Here is a 12,456-nt window from a genome sequence, read left to right on the forward strand (position 1 = left end):
AGAGAAATATAGAGCTCATATCAGTTACGCTGGATCTCTCCAAGAGAAAGTGCAGCTCTCCAACAGCTTTCTGTCTAGGAAATACAGAGTCTAGGCTGTCATGAACTATTTAGATGGAAATAAATGTCACCATTAAAAAAAAAGAGAACCCAACAAACAAAAAAATTCAAAACAAAAACCCCAAACAAACAAAAAAACCCCAAAATACCCTCCCCAAAAAACCAGTTTAGTTAATATATTTCAGAAATATGTCTAAACTTTGTGCTTCATGAAAAAAAAGTCAGAAGATTTTTTGGATGAAATGCACTCAGAAGACAAGCCAAAGATAAGCAAAGAAAATAAAGAGATAAGAAGATAAGCAAAGAAAACCTGTCATTAAAGATGAGAGAATTTACATGGGCAAAGTTTTTGTGGTTTCAAGCCCAGTTAGTAGAAAAATAAAATTATGTAACCTAGGAAGAGGATTCTGCATTTCCCTCGTTTAGTTTTCCCAACATTTTCGTTGTGCTAATTTGTACTTTAATCAATTACACTGTTGAATAAGGCATTTGTCAAGTGGTATTTAAGTGGCATAAATAAAGCAGTTCAAGGTTTCTCTTGGAATCTAAATTCCTAGCAGGAATTTTTTCGGCAAAACCGCAGCTTCAAAATACACAGCAAGACACAGACCATCCTCTAGCTCATGGAAAGACCCTGTGTATGTGTCATTTTATATCAGGATTAATGCCTTTAATATTTTCCCCGTTTTCTCTGCTGAATCCCATCTACAGGGACAATTATTGTGGGTTTGTTTTTTTTTACCTAGACTCACACAAGTTTTATTCCCATTTCACCCACTGAATTCTGTGCTGAACAATAATTACCAGCCCTGCAAAGCCATGTTTCGTCTCCTGGCACTGAGGAACGAAGCCACACTTCCACACCAAGCTGCGATTAGCTCTCCAGGGACACAGTTTTCTTTGCTTTCCAATTCTCGTGGCTCCCCTCCCTCTTCCTCCTTACCGCAGCGATTTTCAAACAATAAACGCGTGTGGGTTTAATTTACACCTTTTCTTACACCTTCCCTTTTTAGGGGCGCACAGGGCATGCTCTTCCACCGCTTCTGCGCTCCCTCATATGGAGTTCTCTCCCCCATTCCAGCGGGGAACGGGACAGCGCCTCGCCCCGTCTCTGGCTGCCGGGGCGGACCAGGCGAGGGGCGCGCGGCTCCGGCGGCTGGGGAAGCGCCCAGGGGCTCGGGATAAACCGGGATGCGGGCGGGATAAACCGGGAAGCGCTCCGGGCAGCGGCGTGGCTGCCGAGGGGCTCGGGATAAACCGGGATGCAGGGAAGAACTCCGGGCAGCGGCTGCTGAGGGGCTCGGGATAAACCGGGACCCAGGGAAGCGCTCCGGGCAGCGGCGCAGCTGCCGAGGGGCTCGGGATAAGCCGGGATGCAGGGAAGCGCTCCGAGGGCTCGGGATGAACTGGGATGCAGGGAAATGCTCCGGCAGCACACGGCTGCCGAGGGGCTCGGGATAAAGGGGGATGCAGGGAAGCGCTCCGGGGTCTCGGGATAAGCCGGGATGCGGGCGGGCTCCAGCGGCGCGAGGGGCGGGCGGAGGGCGGGGAGGGGTCGGCGCGGGGGCGCGCAGGCGGGGCNGGAGCTGCGATCCCGGCGGGACACGGCCGCGCCGGCCATGGAGCCCTCGCCCAAAGACGGCGAGAGCGCGGCGGCCGCCGAGCCCAGCCGGGGCGGCTCGGCCCCGTCCAGCGGCGTGGTGGTGCAGGTCCGGGAGAAGAAGGGCCCCCTGCGCGCCGCCATCCCCTACATGCCCTTCCCCGTGGCCGTCATCTGCCTCTTCCTCAACACCTTCGTGCCGGGGCTGGGTAAGGATGCTGCGGGAGGGAGCGAGGGAAGGCGGCCGGGGCTCGGCGTCCCTCTCCCCACCTGCGGCTGCTTCGCCCCGCCGGGGCCGCTCGGGCTGCCGGACCCGCCGCGGCCGCAACTTTCCCTTTCCCCGACGGCCCCGCGGGGAGGGATGGAGGAACGGAGGGATGGAGGGAGGCAGGAGCTCCTGCTCCAAGTTTCGCGTCGGGGGTCGGGGCAGCGCCGTGCGGGGTCCGCAGGGATCGCACCCAGCGGAGCGGGCGAGGGTCGCGCTCCCCTCGGCGGGCAGCGGGGCCGGGGCTGCCGGCTGACCCCGCTCGGCGGGCACGGGCGGTCCCCGGGACACAGCAGGCACATCCCGCACCTCCGAGCCCGCCGTTCTCGCCGGGCGGTGCGGGAGGGATTCCGCTCTTCGGGCTCTCGGCGACTGTGATTGCGGTCAGAGGATCAAAGTCACGGCGACCACATCGCTCGCTAGCTTGAGACGAGCTTTCAGAGCCCACCGTGCCGGGTTTTCTAAGGAGACCCCTGGAAAATGTTAGAGCCATTGACCAGAGAAACTGGGGATTCAGTTTCTCAGCATGAAGTCTCTAGTGTGCTCAGGTCCCTAAGCTGTTGATGCATCCTTTCTATATTTCCATTTCCTCCACTCGAATTGGGAATTGCTTACTGCAAGAGGAGCTTAGAGTTTGAACACTACAAAAGCCCCTGGAATACAAGGCTAAATACAAACATTTGAGCTGAAAGTGAAATAACCACATTAATAAAAAAACCAAACCAAACCCAAACAAAATAATCCATGACTCATTAACCCATACCTCAAGTCTCTCATAGTCCATTTCTGGCTGCTGTTTCTGCTGCTGTGGCCACCACAAAAGCCTTCCTTGTGATATGGGGAGTATCCTCCACCTAGCCCTGCTTTCAAAGAGCTACTGCCTGCCTTTAATTGCTTCATGTGCTTCAGGTGGCTTAATTCTTTAACAAGTCTGAAATACTTAAAGTTCTGATTAAAGTACTATGCATGTGTGGGTGGGATAGTGTGTGCAACACGTAGAAGCCATTGCTACTCCAGCGTGCTTGCTCTGAACCTGGGGATGTGTTCCAGAGGAAAACTTGCCCCTTTTGCAATACCTCTGAGTTTTCCTGTGGAAGGACTGGTGTGTGTGTGTGAGCTTCCAGGTGCAATGCACTGTGCTTGGGTGTTGTTTGCACAGCCCTTGTGTGCAGCCACCTGAAGAACCTCGGGTGATGAATCAAGGACAATCTCTGGAGCTGAGTTCTCTCATGGGGCTTTAGGTTTCCTGGGGCTTAGTTTCCCACTTTAGAGAGAGAAGTTCAAAACCAGACCTTTCAAAGTAAGTGTTGTTTTCTGTGGGCATTGAAGACACCACATCTTCAGTGTGAACATACAGAAAAAAAAGCCCTGACTTACCACCCCTTTTTCCTTATCCAAATTATCTGACACTTTACAAAGCACACTAGAAAACCCCCAGTGTTCTCCCTTCATCCCAGAAGGACAGTTCCCCATGAGACATCCTTATGTTGAAAGTGGCTTGAAGTGTGGTTCTGTGCTGGAGTTCTCCTCTGGGTGCTGCTGGGGGTAGCCAGTGTTGTGCCTTCCCTCATACAGAAGGGAATACAGATTGCCTGGGGAGGGCAATCTGTCCTTCCTGGGGAGGAAGGACAGATTGCCCTCCCTTCCTGAAGGTGAGTGTTCGGGGCTCACACTCCATGCAGGGAGTTGAATCTGGACTATGCAGCTATGTTGGTTGTGGCAGGCTGGACCAACACGAAATGGTTTTTAATTTTATTTTCAATTCTATTTGTTTTTTTTAAAATTTGTTTGCCCTTTGATGCAGTGATTTCAGCGGTACAGTCTGTCCGGCTGTGCCGCTGCTTCTCCTGGTGCCCTGCTGCAGAAGTAGCAAACCAAACAAACTACAGATGAAAAGGAATCCTTCCCTGTGGCATCCCCACAGCCTGGCAAAATGCAGTGATTTGGAGATGCATCCCAAGCTCAGTATGCAAAGCGTGGCATTTAGTTTGTACATAAATGAACCGTTCTGTTAATGAAGCTGCTAATATCACATGCATTTTGGGAGAAAACTTAGTCTGAGATGACACACCTGACTAGAATACAGCTATTTACAATCTCAGCCACATCCTGTCATGTATCACATAGCCCACACAGGAGGGGAAACGGGAGGATCACGAATCTACTGGCAGGAATGTTCAAGGTAAAAAGAGATTTTCTGTCATTGTTGTGCTTCAGCCATCTCAATGAGCTGAGCAATGCTTGTAAAACAGATAAGATTTGCAGTGGTGTGAAGCAGTCACATCAAGGATGTGAGCCTGTTCCCTGCAAAGTAAATGGCAAAATTCCCATCAGTTCTTGTGGTCCAGATTTATAACATGTTGAAGTGATGTTTCACAGGCTCACTGTGTATTTCTGCCTGCTTAGCTGGAGAGTGTGACTGTGTTTAGGTGTTAATGGAACTCCTCTATTTCTCAGTCCCTAAATTCATCCCTCATCTGCCTGCATGTAGTTGTCATTTGAGTGTAGACTCTGCAATTGCAAAGAAGGGTCAGAGACCACCGGAGTAGACAGGAAAATGGGCAACGTTGAATTAATCAAGATTTCCACTGCTTGGGGACTGGTGCATTTGAGGTTTTCATTAGTGCCCCGTGCCTCAGAGCAGTGATATCCAAATAGAAATTGCGCTCTGATGCAGGCTTCCAAATCCTTGGGCAGGCTCTCACCATCTGAAAGCCTCTTCTTTTTAGTTAAATTATCTTTTCTCTGTTATGGAAGTCACCTTTGAGGGTGACATCTGAAAATTTTAAATATCTGGTTTATTTTCCCTTTGTGCTATTTATGTGTAGCAGTAGTACTCTATTTGGACAGTAGAAGTAACACTTTCTCTTTGTTTACAGTCAGTGTATTATCTTCACTTGGTTAATTTTCAGAGTTTTATGTAATAACCTAGAACTGCAGGTTTTAAGGTGCATTGTAAACTGCGTTTTAACTACTCATTCCACACATGCTACAGAAGATGTAGTTCACAGGAATTTTTTCATACATAGGGGATGTGGACTTTTCTCGTGCCAAAACTTAAAATTCAGACCAAATACAGTGTAAAAAATCTTGATTAGCCCATCTACTTGTAATCCATCGTGCCGAATAGCCTTGAAATCACACATTCCTTCCAGTCACTGTGATGGAAATGTTCTGGATCAGTTTCCTATTGTATTTGCAGGGAAGCCCCGATGAAGGCAGGAATGATGCATCTGACTCCATGTTCTCAGAAGGCTAATTTATTACTTTATGATACTATATTATATTAAAGAATACTATACTATACTAAAGAATGCAGAAAGGATACTTACTCAATGCTAAAAAGATAATAATGAAACTCGTGACTCTTTCCAGAGTCTCGGCACAGCTTGGCCCCACCTGGCCAAAGAGTAAAAACAACTCACAGCAGAATCCAGTGAAACAATCACCTGTGGGGAAACAATCTCCAAACACATTCCACACATGAGCACAACACAGGAGAAGCAAATGAGATAAGAATTGTTTCCCTTTTCTCTGAGGCCTCTCTTGCTGCTTTTCAGCTTCCCAGGAGAAAAACCCTGGGCGAAGGGATTTTTTCAGAGGATGTGAATGCCGCAGGAAATGTTCTGGATCAGTTTCCCATGGCCCAGTGCACTCTTTCTCATCTGTGCCTAACAGGGCTGTAGGGCTGAGCTGCAGTGAAGGTGTCCCAGGCTCAGGCTCCTAAAAAGAGTGGGCAGGAAGAAGAGGCAGAGGAGTCAGCGTGCGCTGTGGCAAAAGCCATCGTGCCTTGGCTACCAACGCTCCAGCTCTGCCACAGGCATTCCAACCTCTGCTCTGGCTTTGGGTTTCTGCAGCAGGCTCCGAGGCATCGGGGCCAAACCGTGCAGTGATGAGCTCTGCAGAGTGGGAGATGCAGCTGTCAGCGTGGCTGGAGGGTGCCCAGCGCTGCCATTCCCGCGGGATTGGGCGCTGTGCCCCTGCCGCCCGTCCGCGCCGCAGATGGCAAACGGGAGAAGGGCTGGCCGTGCCCTTTAGCTGGCAGACTGTGTTCTCCTGGAGCTGCTGCCGTGTGCCAGTCAGCGTGGGAGGAGATCTGGCTCCTTCTCATTCCCGGAGCTGATCCATGGGAATCTTGCCCTCCTTCCTCTCTGCTCTTCCTTCTCCCGACATCACGTGTGTGGGAGGGGGGTAAACGAAGGGGGGGAACTTGAGGGAAATGTGAGAAGTGAGGGAAATTATCTGAAAGTCTGAGGTATTCTCCAAGATTAATCCCTCCTGTCAGGAAGGGGGTGGACTTTTGGATCCCAGCCTGCGTGATACGTGAATACTATTTTTATGCAGGGAGTAATTGAAATACGGAGCATAAAATGATGTTGGTGCAGGATGGGAGAGCAGCCACCCATGTGCCACCAAGTAGCCTCTGGAGGAGTTCAGGAGTGCCAGCCTGTCAGAGCAGCTACAGAAAGAAGGGGTGATTCCCAGCCCACTCAGCTTTTTGCTTCCAGGGCTCCACAGTGCAGCTCTCCTGTTCCCGGGTGTGTCAGCTCCGTATCACGAGTCTTCTGCCATCTGTCTGTTCGCTCTTGACAGAGTTCAAGCACTGCACCTTCAGCTCTGGGAATGTGGCTTTGCCACTGGGTTCATAGCAGCCAAGCATCTTCTCATTAGAAACTGAGGCTCTCCTGAGCAGAAAGAGCTCTCCAAAGAGCTGAACAGAAGTGCAGAACACAACACTCGAGAAACTCGATGGGATGAGATCTGCATAACATTACCCGTACTCACTTTATTTTTGTGGTTGGAATGGTAAATAGATGCCTCAAGCAAACATCCATTGCCTTCATTATTGAAAGAAGGGATTTCAAGGAAAAACCACATTTTCTTATCTACGGTAGAGCAAACAGTGTAATAAAGAAATTTGGGGTTTCAGACATATAAAATCTCAAAAGCCCTTTGGTATTTATGATCCTTTAATTTTTTTTTATTTTATTTTGAACATACAAAGAATCTGTGTGATTTACAAGCTCATTTGTGGAAAACAAAGGTTTTCTCGAGTGTTTGTGTGAATTTGTGTTTGTGAATGTGAAAAACGCCAATCACTTGTTTTTAATTTTTTAAAAGTTTAATAGTAATACGTCTGAGCAAGGTGGGAAAAAGTTAGTTTTCTGCTGATAAGGGAGCAATAAATTCCCTTTCTCTGAAAGATTTAGGTGTCCTGTGGCTTCCATCTGGTGTGAGTCCTTTCTTAACCAAATATCTTACACAGCATAGTTTCTATTTTAACATTATGTTATAACCAAACCTATATTTAATGGTTAATTTAATACTCAAGAAAATTAATACAGCATAACTTTCTAGCTTAACACATACAATATTCATTTTAATACTTGCGAAAAGCCAATCATAAAATACACATTTTTCACAGTGAACTTTACTGCTGCAGTTTTGTAGCTAACATTGCCCTTCAGCCTGTGATGCTGGTAGTGTGCAGAAAAAGCTGTTTGTTCATGGGAGCATAATTAAACAAAGCAAAGCTACTGCCAGCAGACTCCACTCTGTCAGGTTTTGTATTTTGCACTGAAAAGGTCAAGAAGTTCTTTGTGGTGATTTGTGCTTGTGCAAGGTGGGAAATGAGACCTGCAATAAAATGTGTGCATCCAGGTTTTACTGCTCCGTTACTGGTACCAGTGGTATCAGCTGTAGATTATCCTCACAGTGAGGTAAAGTTGGGCACAAGAACAGCTGAATCTGAGGTTTCTGCCATCTGCAGGTCTTTGTTCTTTTCAGTATGTAGAAGGCCATTAAATTCCTATTTTTTTTTTGTTTTATTTTATTTTTATAACAGAGATTTAAGCGAGAAATATAATTGTATCATATAACTTACCTGGCAGATGGTATTGAACAGTCGTTCCACAATCTTAACCACCACTGGGTAGTCTGGAATATTTTTGTTCCATGAAGTGTCTGGACCACCTAGAATGACAATCAATCCTGGAAAACTCAAAGAGGTTCACAGGTAATTAGTGAGCTGAAGAAATGCCAAAGTCTTTCAACTTTGTAGGTGCTCGATTGAGACAGCTCCACCTGGTGTAACTGATCAGGAAAAAAGGGGGAAAAAAGGGTATTTTAAATATATTCCTCTTCCTCCCCTTCCTGTGTGTAACACTGGGTTCCTTCCTTGAGTTTGTGTGCCCAGCTGTGATGGTCACACGTGTATGTGCTGCCATACTCCTCCTCCTCCTCCTGTGCCCTCCTTCACTAACGCAGTTATGGGCACCCATGGCAAACAAGGCACTCTGGAGCCTTGTTCATGACAAATCACACTCAAATATTTAGAATTGTTTCTGTCCTTTGGTTAGTTTTTGCTCTTCCCTTGCTACAGTTGGTAGAAGTCACCTGTTGAGTCATTTAAAATGACTTTTTGTTTCATTTGGCTGTCACTAACCCAGGGCTGCAGCCTTGGAATTGCTGTCCGTGCCAGACCAGCTAAAATGCAAACAAGTTTCTCTGCCTCCCTCGTGCCTTCTGTTTCCACCAAAACAGAAGACAAAAGAAATGGCCAGGGACGTTTTTGTTCAGTGGTTTTTGTTACCTGCTGTTGTTGAAGCAGCTCTGTGGAGATATTAATTTCTTAATGAACACATAAGGAGACAGGGTTTGCTCAGCATCTTGTAATCTTGTTTGTCATTTAATGCAGTTTGGACAGATGTACTTGAAGATTAAGAGTGAAGGTGGGAGCAGAGAAGAGCTGCTAAATGGCCAAGCAAAGCAGCTGAATTTTAAGGTGGGTTCAAGGCTGTTCCAGACAAAGGGTGTGACGTGGAGGAAACAGAATCAAGTCCAGAAGGAGAAAAGTACATGTGCAGAGATTCAGTGAGAAGGCAAAAGAACTGAAACTTCTTGCAGCAAGGGAGAAGATGAGTGAAAGGATTTGAAGATTAAAGTAACTTGGATGAGGAGAGTGCTTTTGATAGGTGAATTTTTCCTAGTCTGGATAGCAGGAAGGAAGTGAATTTTCTCCTGCTCTGAAACAGTGGGTGTTGGAGAGATCTACAAAGCCTGACAAAGCACCATTGCCTGCAGCAGCTCACTGCCATTTAATCTCTCCACCATGAAAAGAACTTTGAGAGCTTCTGAACTGTTCAGGATCACAAAGAGAGGAGCAGGAAGCAGAAACCAGGTTCCTCAGGCTCTTTTTTACCCATGAAACTGCATGCAGGACCCTGAACACAAATACACCTACAGCTGGCAGTGTCTGGCACAAAGGAGGATTTTAGAACCTGTGCAGAGTTTTGAATTTTGTGGAGAAACAAGTGATTGGATGGTAAAGGGATTCTAAAATTGTCCTGAGGTTTGTAATAAGATAAAGTCAGTCTGACATATGACATCCTTTCTCCTGTCTCAGGACTCGTCTTCACTGCAGAGCTCTGCAGCTTTAAAGGGACACAGAGGCAGCACCACAGTGCATGAGCACAAACTTGGGTGTGCAAAGATGCTGGTCAAAGACAAAACAGAATAGATTATTTCATCTGGAAGGGACCTGCAATTATTGTCTTGTCCAGCTGCCTGCCCAGGTCAGGGCTGACCAATATTAACATTGACATTAACATTAATAGTAACAGTAATGTTAACATTAATAGGAATATTGTTAAGGCCATTGTCCAAATGGATTTTAAACACTGGCAGGCTTAGGGCCCAGCCTGACATGAGAAAGAAAAGTTTGTGTCATTGACCTTGCTTTAGAGACTGCAGGAAGGTGAAACCTGAGTTTTCCTGGTTCTGCTGAAGATAAGGAGGTTTTTTCATTAAGGGAAGAAGCTAATCCCTCTTCCCCTTCCCAGGGTTTTTGAGCATTTATGTTATCTAGTGAAGCCCAAAGTGAAAATACTGTAAGAACTTGAGAAAAAAAAAATCACATGCCATTCTATCTAGTTATATTTCATTTGTTGATTTCTGATATTATAAACTTAGGTTTCATTCTGTGTAGAGTCATGGAAAAAAACAAATGGGCAGAGTTCAAATATTTGATTTAAAAAAACTCATTTGCACAGTTTGTTCTCTCTCCATCTTACCACTTAGAAGCTGCTCTCAACCCTCTTTCCTTCAGCAATGCAGACCTTGTAATAAATGCAGTTCAAACTCAGTGTTTCCATTCCAAAGGAGTTACAGACCAAACAATTTCTCTCTAACTACTTGACAGCTCCTCAAAAGGCCTAGCACTGCAACCCCAAACTCACACAATATTTGGTGTTTCCTTAGAACTTAATCCCCTGAGGCTCTTGATTAGATGAGAATCTTTGCTTTCAGGAAAAGAAAAAAAAAATGTAACTCTTATGGCTGTGGAGCAGGATTTGAAGATAATGATCCTATCTCAAAAGAAAAAAAAATAAGAAAGAGAGATTGTGGGAAGAAAGAATGAATTGCCTTTTTTTTTTCAATTCTCAGTTTTGGAGCATCTGAGTCATGATTTTTCAGCACTGGAAAATGGCAATATTATACTGAGCTTTTAAATTTTAAAAAGAGGACACATTACTAACTAATTTACAGTTCTGCCCCGTTAGACAAAACCATGGACATCCATGTCTTCGAGCACAGCATCATGAAATACCTTAAATATAAATGAGGTAGTTGATGAAAACTGATGGGCAATACACGAACTCATATTAAAAATACCAGTATAAACATACCCAAAGGACATGCCTGGAGTGGATCATGGTCAAATCTTGTTAGAGGAAATGGTGAATACAATCAATAGAGGAACTCTTGGAAACATAATCACATTCTCTGCAGGGGTTCATCCTGTACTACATTTCCAGCTTCAGAAATAATGCTTATAATATATGTATAATGCTTATACAAGGAATTGTGCAGGGGACCAAGGGCATCTTTGGGAATGTGAATTTAAATGTGGCAGATCATTGTCCAGCCTCTCACCAGGCTGTTTGTCTGGGCTGAACTCTCAGGTGGCCACAAGCATTGGTGAATATCCACACAAAACTTAAATCCTTTGAGATTGTGGATAATCATTTTGTTTTAGTTAAAACTCAAACAGGTTTGTAAAGAATGCAAAAGGGCTAAATGGTAAAATTAATCTTGTGATTGTGTTGGGGAAAAAAATTCAGACCAAATAAGAATGCTGCTTTAAAAAAGTGTTTGGGCATTTTTACTAAGTATTAGTGTTAATAAACCTTTGAAGAACTGAGATTTATTGTAGACTAAAAAATAGATTTTAACGAGCCACAAGTTCACTATGTTAAAAAGTTCAGTAACTTCACACAAAGTATGAATCAGGATGTTTTTGTGAAAATATTTTACCTGAAATAAGCTAAATGATCACATTAGTATGACACTGTCCATCAGAAATAGTTTTGCTGGTTGAAGTTAAAAATATGTATTTATTTTCATGCATATCTATTATGTATGCCACTATGGTGAAGTGAGATCATGGCATTAAAGGAAAGTCTCCTGTAGGCAGAAACCCAATTGTTGTATCTGTTTAAGAGCATCCATGAAAGAATGGATCTTAGACTTCATAAATTGGTTTTGTTAATCTGCTATTTTTAAAATACTTGCAAGACCTCTCCTGTTGCCATGACAATTTGATTTCCATAAACATGATATTTTGGATGTGACTGTCCAACAGTGTGTTTGCTGTGCTGTGTGGGGAAAGGAGATGGCAACTTGGCACCACATAAATTACAATGCAGAGAGGCCCATAGTCAGAGCTCTCACTGAGAGTGGTCAGGACAAGTTCATTATAGTAAGAAAACATATCAAGTTATTAAAAAATATCAAGTCTATATATATATCTCAAGTTAAAATATCAAGGATCAAGTTATATGTATTTATATTCCCTGTAAATTAGATTTTTTTTTTCATATCTTCTTGTGAACGCTGTTTTGGAGTGAGGAAACTTCAAGTTTCCACTGAAAATTGGTTCCAAGAATGTAAAGACTAAATTCTGGCTAAAAGTACAGCTGGGCCTTTTTGGATCTACACACACAAATCAGCTGTAAGGACACACAACTCTCATTGCCCTGCAACACACTTTGGAATTCCTGTCTTAGTGCAAGGGGTTCACAAAGGATTTGGGATGGTGAGAAAGGAATGTTCATCATTTGAGACATTTGTCAGGTGTAGCCAGAGGAAAATCCCTCCCTGGCTGAGGGATCAGCCTGATTTCCCCATACTCTCCTCCTGTCTTTTTGAAATTATTGCCACAAATCAGACCCCTTTCAAAACTCATTTGCACCAGATGAGTTACTCAGTAATCCACTGAAAGACTTGGAACGCTTTCCCCAGTGCAGTTGGACAATTTGATGAGTGTGGGTTCTCTGGACTGGGCCATTAAATTACCTCTCTTGATCTGTTTAATTGTGAAAGCATTGCCAAATCTTCCTGTCCGTAGTGCAAATCTGATAATGCTTTTTTTGCTGCATGTCTTTCTGCTTTGGCTCTGCATCCAACAAACTGATCAATGCCAGGGAAGGTTTAGCAAGTTTTTTACAGAACAAGATTGAAACTTTTTTAAA

The 12,456-nt window shown here is 44.8% G+C and overlaps 1 protein-coding gene across 5 annotated transcripts in view; it reads left to right on the forward strand.

Annotated features, from left to right (window-relative positions):
* The first annotated feature begins 1,641 nt into the window (after positions 1-1,641).
* The window catches only part of STUM (stum, mechanosensory transduction mediator homolog), a 51,233-nt gene continuing 40,418 nt past the window's right edge, over positions 1,642-12,456 (forward strand). For all 5 annotated transcript variants that reach the window (XM_041425119.1, XM_041425118.1, XM_041425121.1 and 2 more), the window contains exon 1: positions 1,642-1,868. In XM_041425119.1, the coding sequence (XP_041281053.1) occupies positions 1,679-1,868 (190 nt within the window). In that variant the 5' untranslated portion in view covers positions 1,642-1,678. The remainder of the gene's footprint in view (positions 1,869-12,456) is intronic.

The sequence above is a fragment of the Onychostruthus taczanowskii genome, unplaced genomic scaffold, assembly GCF_017590055.1.
Source record: "Onychostruthus taczanowskii isolate IOZ18803 unplaced genomic scaffold, ASM1759005v1 scaffold87, whole genome shotgun sequence".
Lineage (NCBI taxonomy): Eukaryota > Metazoa > Chordata > Aves > Passeriformes > Passeridae > Onychostruthus > Onychostruthus taczanowskii.